General features: G+C 37.9%; 2 protein-coding genes across 2 annotated transcripts in view; both read right to left on the bottom strand.

Annotated features, from left to right (window-relative positions):
* The window catches only part of DEFB108B (defensin beta 108B), an 875574-nt gene that overhangs the window by 492987 nt on the left and 366854 nt on the right, over positions 1–15733 (bottom strand). The window lies entirely within an intron of this gene.
* On the bottom strand, positions 6190–13412 carry LOC135964601 (beta-defensin 109). The gene is made up of 2 exons (XM_065518754.1): positions 13355–13412; positions 6190–6418 (listed from the first exon to the last, which is right to left on the bottom strand). Exons 1-2 carry the CDS (start codon positions 13410–13412, stop codon positions 6213–6215), a joined length of 264 nt encoding a protein of 87 aa, XP_065374826.1. The 3' UTR covers positions 6190–6212.

Below are 15733 nucleotides of genomic sequence, written 5' to 3'. Positions count from 1 at the left end.
TCATATATTCCATGCTCACGGATAGGAAGAATCAATATCGTGAAAACGGCCATACTGCGCAAGGTAATTTATAGATTCAGTGCCCTCCCCATTAAGCTACCAATGACTTTCTTCACAGAATTGGAAAAAACTACTTGAAACTTCATATGGAACCAAAAAAGAGCCCGCATTGCCAAGACAATCCTAAGTCAAAAGAACAAAGCTGGAGGCATCATGCTACCTGACTTCAAACTATACTACAAGGCTATAGTAACCAAAACAGCATGGTACTGGTATGAAAACAGAGCTATAGACCAATGGAACAGAACAGAGCCCTCAGAAATAATACCACACTTCTACAACCATCTGATCTTTGACAAACCTGACAAAAACAAGAAATGGAGAAAGGATTCCCTGTTTAATAAATGCTGCTGGGAAAAGTGGCTAGCCATAAGTAGAAAGCTGAAACTGTATCCCTTTCTTACACCTTATACAAAAATTATTTCAAGATGGATTAGAGACTTAAATGTTAGACCTAAAACCATAAAAACCCTAGAAGAAAACCTAGGTGATACCATTCAGGACATAAGCATGGACAAGGACTTCATGTCTACAACAGCAAAAGCAATGGCAACAAAAGCCAAAATTGACAAATGGGATCTAATTAAACTAAAGAGCTTCTGCACAGCAAAAGAAACTACCATCAGAATGAACAGGCAACCTACAGAATGGGAGAAAATTTTGGGAATCTACTCATCTGACAAAGGGCTAATATCAAGAACCTACAAAGAACTCAAACAAATTTACAAGAAAAAAACAAACAACCCCATCAAAAAGTGGGCAAAGGATATGAACAGACACTTCTCAAAAGAAGACATTTATGCAGTCAACAGACACATGAAAAAATACTCATCATCACTAGCCATCAAAGAAATGCAAATCATGACCACAATTTGATACCATCTCACACCAGTTAGAATGGTGATCATTAAAAAGTCAGGAAACAACAGGTGCTGGAGAGGATGTGGAGACATAGGAACACTTTTACACTGTTGGTGGAACTGTCAACTAGTTTAACCATTGTGGAAAACAATGTGGCGATTCCTCAAGGATGTAGAACTAGAAATACCATTTGACCCAGCCATCCCATTACTGGGTATATCCCCAAAGGATTAAAAATCATGCTGCTGTAAAGACACATGCACACGTATGTTTATTGCGTCACTATTCACAATAGTAAAGACTTGGAACCAACCCAAATGTTCATCAATGATAGACTGGATTAAGAAAATGTGGCACATATACACCATGGAATACTATGCAGCCATAAAAGAGGATGAGTTCATGTCCTTTGTAGGGACATGGATGCAGCTGGAAACCATCATTCTCAGCAAACTACTGCAAGAACAGAAAACCAAACACCGCATGTTCTCACTCATAGGTGGGAATTGAACAATGAGACCACCTGGACACAGGAAGGCAAATATCACACACCAGGGTCTGTTGTGGGGTGGGGGGAGGAGGGAAGGATAGCATTAGGAGATATACCTAATGTATATGACGAGTTAATGGGTGCAGCACACCAACATGGCACATGTGTACATATGTAACAAACCTGCACATTGTGCATATATACCCCAGAATATAAACTATAATAAAATAAAATAATAAAATAAAAAAGAGACGATGAAAATAAATGAAATGTAACACGCAGCATGTGAGATAATGTTTTAATACGTATCTAAAAATGCCTTAAAATTCAATAGAAATAAAATAAAATCTTCTATAACTTGACAAAAGGAAACAACAAAAATTACAGACTGGAAAAACCTGGCTGACTGGAGTGATGTCCTGTCTCAAGAAGGAACAAACAAACACACAAACAAGCAAAGGATTCTGAAAGCAGAGAATCAAACAGATATTTGTATACCGTTCTTCCTACTAGCACTCTTCATAGTAGGAAAAGGCAAAAACAACCCAAATGTGTCACGAATTAATTCATCAGTTTTTTAGGATCTGAAATACTGCCTCAATTTTCAGTTACTCATTGTGGGGTGGACCTGCAATTACATTTGGTCCAAAATTTTATGCTGATGAAGGTAGACCTGTCCTGCATTTTCAGAGGGACAGAATTCTGGTGTTTCTCCAGGTTCCTTGGCTTACCAGGAATGAAGATCCGGGAAGAATGTATGTGTGTGTGTATGTATGTATGTATGTACATATGTATTTCCTCTTTTAAATTTAAAAAATATGGGATACATGTGCAGAACGTACAGGTTTGTTATGTAGGTATCCTTTGCCATGGTGGTTTGTTGCACCTATTGACTTATCCTCTAAGTTCTCTTCCCTCACCCCCAGCCCCCAGTGGGCCGTGTTGTGTGTTGTTCCCCTCACTGTGTCCTTGTTTTCTCAGTGTTCAACTTTCACTTATTAGTGAGAACATGTGGTGTTTGATTTTTTTATTACCGTGTTAGTTTGCTCAGTATGATGGCTTCATCCATGTGCCTGCAAAAGACATGATCTCATTCCTTTTTATGACTGCATAGTATTTTATGGTGTATATGTACCACATTTTCTTTATCCAATCTAGCACTGAAGGGCATTTGGGTTGGTTTCATGTCTTTGCTATTGTATATAGTGCTGCCATAAACATACATGTGCATGTGTCTTTATAGTGGAATGATTTATATTCCTTTGGGTATATAGCCAGTAATGGTATTACTGGGTCAAATGGTGTTTCTGGTTCTAGATCCTTGAGGAATCACCATAATGTCTTCCACAATGGTTGAACTAATTTACAGTTTCCCCAACAGTGTAAAAGCATTCCTGTTTCTTCTCAGCCTCACCAGCATCAATTGTTTCTTAACTTTTCAATAATCACCATTCTGATGGGCGTGAGATGGTATCTAATTGTAGTTTTGATTTTCACTTCTCTGATGATCAGTGTTGTTGAGCTTTTAAAAAATATATTTGTTGGTTAGATAAATGTCTTCTTTTGATAAGTTTCTGTTTATATCCTTTGCTCACTTTTGATGGGGTTGTTTTTTTGCTTGTAAATATGTTTAAGTTCCTTGTCAATTTTTGTTATTAGACCTTTGTCAGATGGGTAGGTTGCAATAATTTTCTCCCATCCTGTAGGTTGATTGCTCATGCTGATGATAGTTTCTTTGCTGTGCAGAAGGTCTTTAGTTTAATTAGATCTGATTTGTCAATTTTGGCTTTTGTTGCAATTGCTTTTGACATTTTTGTCATGAAGTCTTTGCCCTTGCCTGTGTCCTGAATGGTATTGCCTAGGTTTTCTTCTAGGGTTTTTATGGTTTTGGATTTTACATTTAAGTCTTTAATCCATCTTGAGTTAATTTTTGTATAAGGTGTAAGGAAGGGGTCAAGTTTTGGTTTTCTGTATATGGCAAGCCAGTTTTCCCAGCATCATTTACTGAATAGGAGATCCTTTCTCCCTTGCTTGTTTTTGTCAGATTTGTCAAAGTCAGGTGGTCATAGATGTGTGGTGTTATTTCTGAGGTCTTTGTTCTGTTCCATTGGTCTATATGTCTGTTTTGGCAGCAGTAGCCTGCTGTTTTGGTACCGTAGCCTTCTAGTACAGTTTGAAGTTAGCGTAATGCCTCCAGCTTTGTTATTTTTGCTTATGATTGTCTTGGCTATATGGGGTATTCTTTGATTCCATATGACATTTAAAATAGTTCTTTCTAATTCTGTGAAAAATGTCAATGATATTTTGATGGGGATAGCACTGAATCTATAATGTTTGGGCAGTATGGCCATTTTCACAATATTGATTCTTCCTATTAATGAGGATGGAATGTTTTTCCATTCATCTGTGTCCTCTCTTATTACCTTGAGCAGTGGTTTGCAGTTGTCCTTGAAGAGGTCCTTCATATCCCTTGTACTCCTAGTTGTATTCCTAGGTATTTTACTCTCTTTGTAGCAATTGTGAATGGGAGTTCATTCTTGATTTGGCTCTCTGCTTGACTATCATTGGTGTAATGGAATGCTTGTGATTTTTGCACAATGATTTTGTATCTTGAGACCTTGGTGAAGTTGCTTATCAGTTCAAGAAGTTTTTCAGTTGACATGATGGGGTTTTCTAAATATGAAGTCATGTCATCTGCAAACAGAGACAAGTTGACTTTCTCTCTTCCAATTTGAATACCCTTTATTTCTTTCTATTGCCTGATTGCCCTGGCGAAAACTTCCAATACTATGTTGAATAGAAGTGGTTACAGAGGGCTTCCTTGTCTTGTACCAGTTTTCAAATGGAATGCTTCCAGCTTTTGCCTATTCTATATGATATTGGCTGTATGAAATAGCTCTTATTATTTTGAGATATGTTCCATCAATACCTAGTTTATTGAGAGTTTTTAACATGAAGGGATGTTGAATTTTATCAGAGGCATTTTTTCATCTATCGAAATAATTGTCTGGTGTTTGCCTTTGGTTCTGTTTATGTGATCAATTACATTTATTGATTTGTGTATGTTGAACCAGCCTTTCATCCCAAAGATGCAGCCCACTTGATCGTGGTGGATAAGCTTTTTGATGTGCTGCTGGATTCGGTTTGCCAGTATTTTATTGAGAATTTTTGCATCGATGTTCATCAGGGATAATGGCCTGAATTGAGCAGGTTTGTGTGTGTGTGTGTGTGTGTGTTTTTTTTTTTTTTACCTTGGTTTGCCAGTAGGTTGATGTGTGAGTGTGTGTGACTTTTGTGTGTGTGTGTGTGTATGAGAATGTGTGATAGAGAGCCAAATTAGGGCAGAGGAGGCTCCCCGGCCTGCCATGACATCGAATGTTCTGAATTCAAGATGCTCTAATGGACTGTGTCAGTTGGCCTTCAGCCAGGAGGTGGCGCTTGCAAAAGACTGCCAGCTGTGGTGGTAGTGGTGGTAGTGGTGAGATTTGGACTTGCCTTATGTTACCCATGGGAGGTACTCTGGCGTCTCAGGGAACGGGTAGAGCCAAAGGGCTTCTAAAATTTCTTCTGTTATTTGTGTTAATCTACCAGGGTAGGTGGTCGAGCAAAACCAGGTGGGAACTAGGTCAGGTAAAGTGATGCTCTGGCTCTCTATGTGTGGGACAAGCAGTGGCTCCAGTGGGAATTGGAAGGCAGTTCTTGGGCCACTGGGGTAATTTTCCAGAGAGAAGTGAAGCTGCGTCTGCCTGTGTACAAGGAGAGTCCATATGAAGAATGGGGAGTAGCAGCTTGGCAGTAAGCCCCATCCAGCCCCCACATCCTTGGCGAGGCAGGTCTCACACCCACAGTGTTCCACTGGGAGTAGCTAGCTAAGTTTCAAGAAGTCTGAACTCAGAGCTCAAAACTGACCCATACCATAAGCCTCTCCTATTGAGACAGTAACTGCAGCCTTCAGGCCAAACCCCTCCTGATCCACCTGCAGAGCAGGGGCATCCAGCTCCCGTGCTTGCTGCTGCATCACACGTCCCACTCGCCTCTCAGTTCTGGCCTGGGGAGTTTGTCCCCTCACAAGATTATATCAAACATTTCAGTTGGGAGGTTCTCTCAACCTGTGACCACCATTTGAGTTAGCTGGCAGACTTCTGGGAGGTCCTCTCTGAGGTAGAATCAGAAATGGCTTCCCTCCACCCTGCCAGAAACTGGAAACGTGCTGGAGACTCAAAGCACATCCCAATGCCACTCCTCATATACTCGCCACTCTTCACTAAATCAACTCCAGCCCTGAGTAGGATTAAGGCCTTCCCCTATGGCCTAGATTGATAGGTTTCCCAATGGAAGTGTATATCTTACAGTCACTTTATCCCCCTCTCACACCCTGGAAACTCAAAATTTTCTGCCTAGCTTATGGTGTAAGCTGCATCCTGCTGCTTCTTTCAAATGGTCTGTGGCTTATTTCAATTTTCCTGTTAAGTTCCTGTATTGCTTCTTGAAAGAAAGTTCAGTGTGAATCTCTACACACCATTTTGTCTTTCCAAGTGCAAGAGGCAGGCTAACAATGCCTTCAATCCACCATCTTGGAAAACAAAAATAACAGTTTTCTCATTTTTAAAGGTTTTGTTAAGATCTGTTAATGACTCACAAAGAAATAGTATTGGGTATATTTGAAATTAGTATTTATTCATTTATGTTGATAAGTGAAAATACAAGATGATTATCAAGATGGAAGTACTTAATATGTACATTTCAATATTCTTAGATGCAAATAACTTCACTTTGGATGTATTTTTATTTTACGTCAGTTTCATTTCAACTTAGGTTTAAGGGGTTCTTGATAATCTGACATGATAAGTGGTGTTGGAATTGGCATTAAAATCCACCATGCTCTACAGCACTTCATCCTTCTTCGGCAGGCACCAATTTGATCTTCTACTACTTTGCAGACATCTCTTCTGCAAACACCAGACAAATTGAGACAATGACCTTCAGCAGCACCCAAACCACCTCTCACTGCAGGAAAGAAGATCCAGTGAGATAGTCAGTCCACAAGTGGAATGTAAATCCATAAACACTCTTCAGTAACAGAATACATTTAGTATGAGCATTTTTATGTGGGAGCTTTTGAAATGGTTGCTGCTCATATGTCAGAGACACATGCAGATTAAGAAAGGTAGTAGTTCCAATCCTGGTTTGGCACAACAGTCACGGTCTTTTTGGTGGGGGAAAAGGGATGTGGGAGGGGATGGTACGTCTTCATCTTTTCCTCTGGGTTTTCTCTCAGAAATGGCTGTTGCTTACTGCAGGGCAAAAATGCCAGTGTCTTCCGCCAGAGTGGGTTACTGAGGGCCATGATGGTTCCACCTTGTGGCTGATACTGATAGTCCCTTTCTGCTTTTTGCGTTCCTAGCCAAAAAAGATGTTTCTGCTGTCTCAGGTATGCTGATTTCAGCAGTTGTTTTTTTCTATATGGCTATTCGTTGTTTTTTTTTTTTTTTTCTTTCACTCTCTCTCTTTCTTTTTTCTTTTTTTTTTTTTTTTTTTGGCTTCACTGTGTTGCCGTAGTTTCTTAAGTGGTCCCTTGAACCCTCCCAGGGCTATTTTGGTTTGTACATAGCTATCTATATATTTTTTCTTGGGGGAAGTGTAGAGTTAAAGGCTGGTATATCCTGCTCTTGCTCCCCCAAGTGATTTTATTCCCCCTCGCGAATATTTCAGGCTTTCAATTTATTCGTGCTTTCATCTGTTCAAACATAAGTGGAAATTACTTTTTCTCTCCACATTTAGATTTGCTCTATCTACTTTAATTGCTAATAGTGTCTTAGTCATAGGATAGATTAGTTAGAAAAAAGTATATTTTTGACATTATAAATGATCCTTTCAATTTATGTCTAAAAGTGGAAAATATTAGAAAGCTTAACATTTATTATTGTGTCCAGACCAGTATTTCCTCCAGATGAACTTTATTACAACAAAGATAATTTAATGAAGATCTCTCTAATGGTAAAGCTGGTGGCTTTGTGCTATTATAATATCCTTAAAATAAAGTGACAGTCTGGTGGAAAGACCAACTAAAGCAAGGGTTAGGAAAAAAACAGTTATTACCTTCATTTTGGTCTCACTCTGCATTAAGAGTTTTCATTGTGTCAAAGATTTATTATTCATTAAGTAACCTAATGTTCATTTAATAATAAATGGATCTTACTAAATATGATTTTAAAAATTATAATCACATCACTTTTATTCACATCTGTCTACTGATGCCATACACAGATGAGAATGGTATAACGTTATTTTTTTTTTTTCATTCTGCCACATCTTTATTTACTTAGGTTTATGCTGTATCGAACAATGTATGTGTGGGAGTAATGGGTGATTCAGGAATGCGTGAGGGGGAGGTTTAAGCTCTTTAACTTTGAACAATTAAAATTAGCAACATAATATTGAAATACATGCATAACACTCAAGTGGTACTTTCAAAATAGTGTATATTTCCTCTGTTTATTTGTAGCTTTTAAACCCAGCTAGAAGTATTCTATTTATTTTAGGCATCATAAGTCTGAAAGTCTGTAGTGAAAGCTACAAGTAGTAAATGATGCTAATTCATGTGCTCCCACCTGTGGAAGAATTGAATGTCTTAGATAAAAAAAGATGGTGCAATTGGTGTACAAAGTATCTTAGAATATAATTTGGTGGTGGTTTTTCTGTTTCTGTAGCAGAGTAACATATATAATATATCCAAGTCATCAAGTTATTTAAAAATGCCTTTAAACAGGGAGAACTGAAAATAATACTGTGAATCCTGGTAAGCATTTAAAAATAATGAGGAGAAGATTGCCTTTACAAAGTCAAAATTTGTCTGAATACAACCCATATAGCAATTTCATAGCAAAACACTTCCTTCAATCCTATTAAAGTCAGAAGGAAAAGAAGAATGCCCACTGTCAATGCTGTATTAATGTAGTTCTAAAAGTTTTGAACAATGAAACATATTGTAAGAAGAGAAGTCAGGGGAGACTTGAGCCCGTTGTTTTTCCTCTCCTTCTATACCTCCCAAAATACCATTAGAATGTTGTAACATTTTGACGAATCTATAGTAGTGTCCCAAATCATAGAATACTATGAATGCATCTGAATCTGAGATATCCCCCAAAGATACAAAATAGGTGTGACTAGAATGAAAGAAAGATTTAGGCTTTTGGCCATGCCTGCAAGTTAGCTGCTCTCAAGTGACTGCTGCTGTAGAACAAATATATAGTAGAGGATGTCTTTGAAACATTTCTATCCCTGAAAATGGTTAGGCAAGTTCTTAAAATATCTCTTCTTTCAAACACAAAAATAGTCTGTGAACTGGAGCTTGAGCAGTGGGCACTTTGTATTGGATAGCTGATGGAGGGGGGTGAGGGTTTCTCAGATCTTCTGGGAAGATCTGCTATTATCAGTAATGCTAATGATGGTACTATTGACTCTTGGGCCATCAGAAATTCCAGTTTGTTAATGCTGAAACTTCTATATTGAGTTAAAGCATTGAGTCAGCTTCACAGAGGAAGTCTGGATAGTAGCATTCTCATTTCAGACCATAAAATGATGTCAGGTTAAGGATGAACAATGAGTTCAGTATTAAAAATGATCAGGTAAGCAAGACACCATGAATAAAAGTTAATGAAATGAATAGCATATCTAGACCCTTTAAAACTAAATGTATTGAAATCGTCAATGTGGAGAAATAATTAAGCAGGTATGTATCAATTGTTTAAAGAAACAATCTACTATTACAAAGATGTAAAAACAATAGTAAAACAATATAGATGATAGAAAAAATGGGCAGGTCTGGCTGGGCGTGGTGGCTCATGCCTGTAATCCCAGCACTTTGGGAGGCCAAGATGGGTGGATCACGAGGTCAGGAGTTCAAGACCAGCATGCCCAAGATGGTGAAACGTTGTCTCTACTAAAAAAAATATATATAAAAATTAGCCAAGCATGGTGGTGGGTGCCTGTAGTCCCAGCTACTCAGGAGGCTGAGATAGAAGAATCGCTTGAACCCGGGAGGTGGAGGTTGCAGTGAGCCAAGATCGCACCACTGCACTCCAGCCTGGGCAACAGAGCGAGTCTCCATCTCCAAAAAAAAAAAAAAAAAGGCAGGTCTGAAACAAAAAATATTTTAAAAATAAATGCAAGTTATTAATGATATATTAGACGCAGGTAAGAGGATAACTAGTGAACAAAAAAAATGTTTAAATGATATACCCAGAATGTAGCATGTAAACACAAGGTCTAACATTTATTTAATCCAAATATGGGGGGAGAGAAGTGTAAAAGCATTCGCCATTTCAAGAGATTCTCAAAAAGAAATTAAGAAAAGGTATAAATCCATTGATTCAAAAAATATATTTCTAACATGATATAAAAATAAACTCACTTTAGTTAAATTATAAAACATTAACACCAAACACCAGACCATACAAACATTGAAAAAAGGACAATTTATAATGAAATAATATTTATCTGATTATTATAGTAAAGCAAAAACTAAAAATGAGTAAACTAGTATCAACAAATGTCGAGAGCAAATAACTGTTAATATAGAATTGGGTACTCAGTAGTGGTGTCTTTCAAGATCAAAAATCACAATATGAAATTGACAGAGAAAAATTAAAATTGTTCACTACCAAGAGATCTGCAGCCAGTAAAATTTCAAAGGCTACATATCACAAAGAAAGAATTTAACCCAAATGCTGATATTAGAGTCAACTTGGAATTCCATAAATATCACTAAACTGATGATAATAGTAACACTTTCTGACACGTGGGGATTCTGAAAAGAAGTGAACTTTTACTTTTGTTTAGAATTTAGAAAGTTATAGAAAAATGCTCTTGCCCTGACAAAGAGAATAAGCTGGATAATCTATAGATCATAGATTTCATTTTAAAACACAGAACCGAGGTCTCTAAAAAAGCTAATTAAATTCAGAGTGATGAAGCCCTGCTGAAAAAAGAACGGATCCGCAGATGCTTTGTGCCTAGCTGAGTTGCAGCAGCAGAAGCAGGAGGAAGCTGCCCTTGATGGAGATAACAAGGAAACAAGTGAATCTCCAGCAAATGTTGAAAGACTGAGTGTGGGCTTGTGATAGTTTAGCATCATCAGTAGGGGCCCAAACACACTCACTCTCACTCACTTTCCCTCACTAATGCTTTTCTTTCTTTCTTTCTTTCTTTCTTTCTTTCTTTCTTTCTTTCTTTCTTTCTTTCTTTCTTTCTTTCTTTCTTTCTTTCTTTCTTCCTTTCTTTCTTTCTTTCTCTCTTTCTTTCTTTTCTTTCTTTCTCCTTCCTTCCTTCCTTCTTTCCTTTCTCTCTCTCTCTCTCTCTCTCTCTCTCTCTCTCTCTCTCTCTCTCTGGAGTCTCACTCTGTCACCCAGGCTGGAGTGCAATGGCGCGATCTCCTCTCACTGCAACCTCCGCCTCCAGGGTTCAAGCGATTCTCCTGACTCAGCCTCCCGAGTAGCTGGGACTACAGGCCTATGCCACCATGCCCGGCTAATTTTTTGTATTTAGTAGAGACCGGGTTTCACCGTGTTAGCCACTGACCTCGTGATCTGCCCACCTCGGCCTCCCAAAGTGCTGGGATTACAAGCGTGAGCCACCGCGCCCGGCCCCACTAATGGTTTTTTCATGACCTATCTTGTGTGCTCCTAGGTAAGATCGGATGGAGAACAGAACTACCTGAGACACTTTTGAGGGACAGGCATGTAGGAACTGCCGCAATTTGAGGTGAGAGCAAGCTAAAGGTCTTACTGTGAGAATCGGGTAAAATCCTCTGTTACTGGGGAGTGGGTGGGGAGCTGAGACAAGCCCCCCTTCACTCTCTTTTCTCACAGGTGCATAAGCAGAGGGGCCTGATGAGGTCTGAAGGCAGGGCAGGGCAGGTAGATGAGAGAAGCAGATTCTCTGGTCTTTCACTGAGTGTGAGGCAGCTACTGCCCAAGGCTGGGCAAGGGATGGGAGCCCTGAGAGGTTCTTGAGGTGCAGAGATAGAGGCTTGCTGAGGATGAAAGTGTACAGGAGAGCTAAGAGAGGCTTCAGTGCTGACCATGGCATTCTGCAAGAAGAGAAAATCTGTATGTAGGGGTTTATGAGGGAAAATCATGAGTTCAGTTTTGGATATCTATGACTTTTGAAATTAAGTGTCCAAGTAGATATACCAGTTATGCAGTTGGATAATTTATTATAAGCCTGCAGTTCAAAAGGAGGTCCAAAAGGAGAATTGAAAAGGATGAGACTTGCTGAGCCCCTCCAGAGTGTGTGGTGAGGGAGAAGAGAAGAGAATCAGGAACTGAGCTCTGGAGCTCTCCAATAGGAAGTGTGATGGGAAAAGATGAGGAAGAAACAAAGGAAGCTGAAGTGGTAGCTCCAGTGAGATAGGCTGAGAATCAAGTGAATGTGCTGTCCTGGAAGCCAAGTGAAGAAAGTATACTATGAAGAAGGAAGTGATTATTTGTGTCAAATGCTGCTAATAGGCCAATTAAAGTTGTAGTGAAAAATGATCATTGGATCTAGCAATATGGAGATTATTGGTAACTTTGACAAAAGTGGTGTCAATAACATGATTGAAAAAGGGGGAGAGAGCCCGACTGGGATATATTTAAGAGACAATGAGAGGAGAGGAATTGAAGACAGAGAGTATGGACAACTATTTTAAGATGTTTTGCTGAAAACTAGAGCAAAAAATAGGATGACAGCTGGCATCAGAAGAAAAGCAAGGACATACTTAACAGCATATTTGTATGCTGATGGTAATAATTTACTAGCATAAAAATTGATGACACAGTCACAATTGATGATACATGATATAGTGAACTGCAACAGGAAAATACCCAAGTACACAGCAAAGATGGAATATAATACACAAATATATTTTTTAAAAAATTATTTGAATCTCTGAAACATCTGTTTTGACATTAACCTTTCATTCCTGCAATAGTTACTTTACGCATGTTCTCATTTGTCCAGTGTTGCCAGGTTATTATAAAGTATATGAGACTTTATGAAAAACATTTTTTAAAATATTAGTTTTTTTCTCATTTGTTTCATTAATTTATATTTTATATTTATAACTTTCCCTTTATCTTCTTTAGGTTTATTATGCTGTTTTTTTTCCAAAAGCCCTCAAAATGCATGCTTAGCCCATTAAATTTTAGCTGTTTTAGTATTGAAAGTGATGTTACCCATTTCTGTGTAGTTACCTGTAATATACCATGAGCGGCACTTCTTGGCATCTTTACTTATTATTAATTCACTTGTCTGAAGTTCCTTTAACTCTCCTTTCTAGTCCTAAGTTTCACTTGCAAATCATTTTTTATTCATAGCCACATAAAATATAATTTATTTTGAAAAGTCTGTCATATAATTTTCACTTATTCTAGGATTATAATTTTTCTGTTTGTCTCTTCAAATAAAACTTTCAGATTTGTCAACACTCATTTAGCAGTAGCTCCTACTGAAAGAATTCCATCCATCTCTTTTGACCTAGTGAGCAAATATAATAATAAATGCTGCTGAAATTCAATCCTATCAGATCTAACTGCCTGCATATAAATTTCCAGGTCCCACAAAGGCATCTCATTGAGGTCACATTCTGTTGTATCCTTACTTTGTATCTTGAGATGCCTTGGTGGGGCATGGAAATTTATATGTAGGCAGTTTGATCTGACAGGATTGAATTTCAGCAGCATCCATTATTATATCCACTCACTAGATCAAAAAACATGGATGGAATCTTATCAACAGGAGCTACTGCTAAATGAGTCTCTTTTCTATTTTTCCCTATTATAATCCTAGTGAAGCTGTAAATATTAGGTTCTTGAACCCACAGGACTGATTCTAGGATCTTGTCTGGCCAGGGATATAGCCTTCTAATCTGCAGAACCTTATAGTAATCAGCTACCAACTTACCTGGGGATAAAAGAATTGAAAAAAGAAGGAGAATAAGGAGAAGCAAATGGAGTCTCATGGCTGAAGGGCCAGCATCAATGTGGGTTGAGCCTGGAGTCTCTGGACATCGTGGGTCTGGGCCTTTTTATGATGCTGTCTGAGTCTGTGATTTGTTCTTGGTTAGTAGAGCCTAACGAAAAGAGAATAACTAAATCTCCCACAAGAAACTTCCAGGGACACACAAGTACATAAATGTGGTGATATCTCAATGGATGAGAAAGCAGGTGAATGCTGTTTATTTCCAAAAGACTCAGGATGTCTTATTGTCACCTGCTTTCTTATTATTTTCAACATGCACATGCAATAATCATTGCTCTTACTTTAAGTATAAAGTATTGTTTGCCAGGCAATATAGTAGGAACTGAAGTAAAATTGTTATACAAAAACTGTACGTAATTAATGGATATAGTTTGGCAAATTTGCACATATATATTACTCTTGTTACCACAACCAATATCCTGGTAATAATATATCCATCACCTCCAAATGTTTCCTACGTCCCTTTATTGTTGTTGTTGTTGTTGTCAGAACCCCTAAGATCGACCCTCTTAACAAATTGTTAAATACAAAATACCTCATTATTAACTATAGGTACTATGTTTTAGAGCCTATCTCTGTCATTGACTCATTTTGCATAGCTTTAACCCTTGAACAATAACTCCCCATATTGCCCTTTCCCACCCAATAAAATACTCTTTTAAAGCACATTCTATATAATCCACTTTATGAAGCTTTTTCTAACATTCTTTTGTCTGCTCCCCCTCAGTAAAGGGAACTACTAATATAACAATTACCTATTTTGGATTTTTGTGTCTCTTACATATATTCCTGCATGAACCCATTTAACAATTTATCTCCCATTATCTTAATATGAAGTAAAATAAAACTTGAAATGATTTTAAAAATGAAATCACAAAAGGTCTTTGTAAAAGTATGATGTACCATTGCTTATTTGTAAGAATTCAAGTTACATCAGGGGTTTTAAAAAATCTTTTGATTTTATTTGTTCTTTGCTTGTGAACCTTGTGTCTTGCATATTGTGGGCACAGTGTCTTTCCCAGCTATTTGCTTGGGGAAGATAAGTTAGAGTTACAATGAACATCAAAGGCTACCTTGTCTAGTAACTTACCTTACAGATGAGGAAATGAGCTGAGGGAAAGGAAGAAACTTGCCCAAGATCACCCAGTGATCAAGTGAGGAAGGTGATAGGGACAGCACTAACGCTTGGTATTCTGAGCCTCATTCTGTTTTCCACTCTTGCCCCTTCTCTTTTTCCTCCTCTCTTCCCCAGCCTTCTAAAGAAAACTTTGCAGTTCTGCTGCAATGTCTACCTAAGGACATCCTGAGGAGACCCCACTTTTCATTAGACTGCTTTTTTAAGCACTGTCCTGCATTTTCTTCTTCAGTCTTCTTGCATCCCATTTTTGGCTATAAGTAATGCTTCTGCTGTGCTGTTCTATCCAATTAGTTTTTTTCTATTTTCATTGAGTGAAAATTAAAACAACAAAAAACATGAGTTTATCTAAATTTGGAAGTTTTAAAACTTGATTAAAGTTTCCTTGGGATATGGATGTAAGACATATATTTTAAAATATTTTTCATTTTCAAAATTAAAAATCAAACCCACATATTTAGCCAGGGTGACTACTTGATAACTACTAATCAGATGGGTCTTCAGTAATGCCACAAGGTCAATACTCTTATAAATCAATTCCCTGGTGTTTCGTGCTACTGAGTTAATACAATTTGATACAGTATCACCTTTAACCAGGCTTTGAGGAGTCACACAAAGGAAGAGCACAACAGAACCATAGGGTGGGATGTGTGGGGAAACCGAGAGGTAAAACACAGCCTTGACTCTGACATTTACTCCACTGTTGGGAAAAGTACTTCAATTCCCAGGGCCTTAATATTTTCCTGTATAAAACAGGAAAAATAGAGCCATCTTTAAGGTTTTGTCAAATCTTGTTGCTGAGTGATTTTATAGTGTCTGCAGCTATCCTCTCTGCTAATCACAACAAGGTTAACTAAATGTTCTTTTGTTTAGTTAAAGATGTTTTTGCATTTGTTTACAAATACTTATTCTTCCCTTCACAAAAAAGGAAACATTTTAAAGGTAATTTATAAGATGTTCAGAGTCTCTTACATATCAACTCTTCACAATGTGATAGAGTAGCTTAACTCCGTTCCTTAGAGTATAGATTCAGATCAGCCTGTATGTAATTAACCCCCAAACCTATGTGGAGTGTGGGATAGATAATATATTTCAAACATGTGAAAAGGCACACGCACACACACACACGCACGCACACACACACACAGTATTACCAAGGCAGAGGT

This window comes from Macaca fascicularis, chromosome 8, assembly GCF_037993035.2.
Source record: "Macaca fascicularis isolate 582-1 chromosome 8, T2T-MFA8v1.1".
NCBI classification, from domain to species: Eukaryota; Metazoa; Chordata; class Mammalia; order Primates; family Cercopithecidae; genus Macaca; species Macaca fascicularis.
Note: the sequence above shows the minus strand (reverse complement) of the source record. Positions and strands in the feature narration are given on the sequence as shown.

Coding starts and splice junctions, on each gene's coding strand:
- LOC135964601 (XM_065518754.1), bottom strand. CDS start 13,412: ATGAGACTCCATTTGCTTCTCCTTATTCTCCTTCTTTTTTCAATTCTT. Junction 6,419..13,354: donor TTCAATTCTTTTATCCCCAG/GTAAGTTGGTAG, acceptor TCTTTCCTGCAG/TGAGAGGTGGTTTGGGTGCT.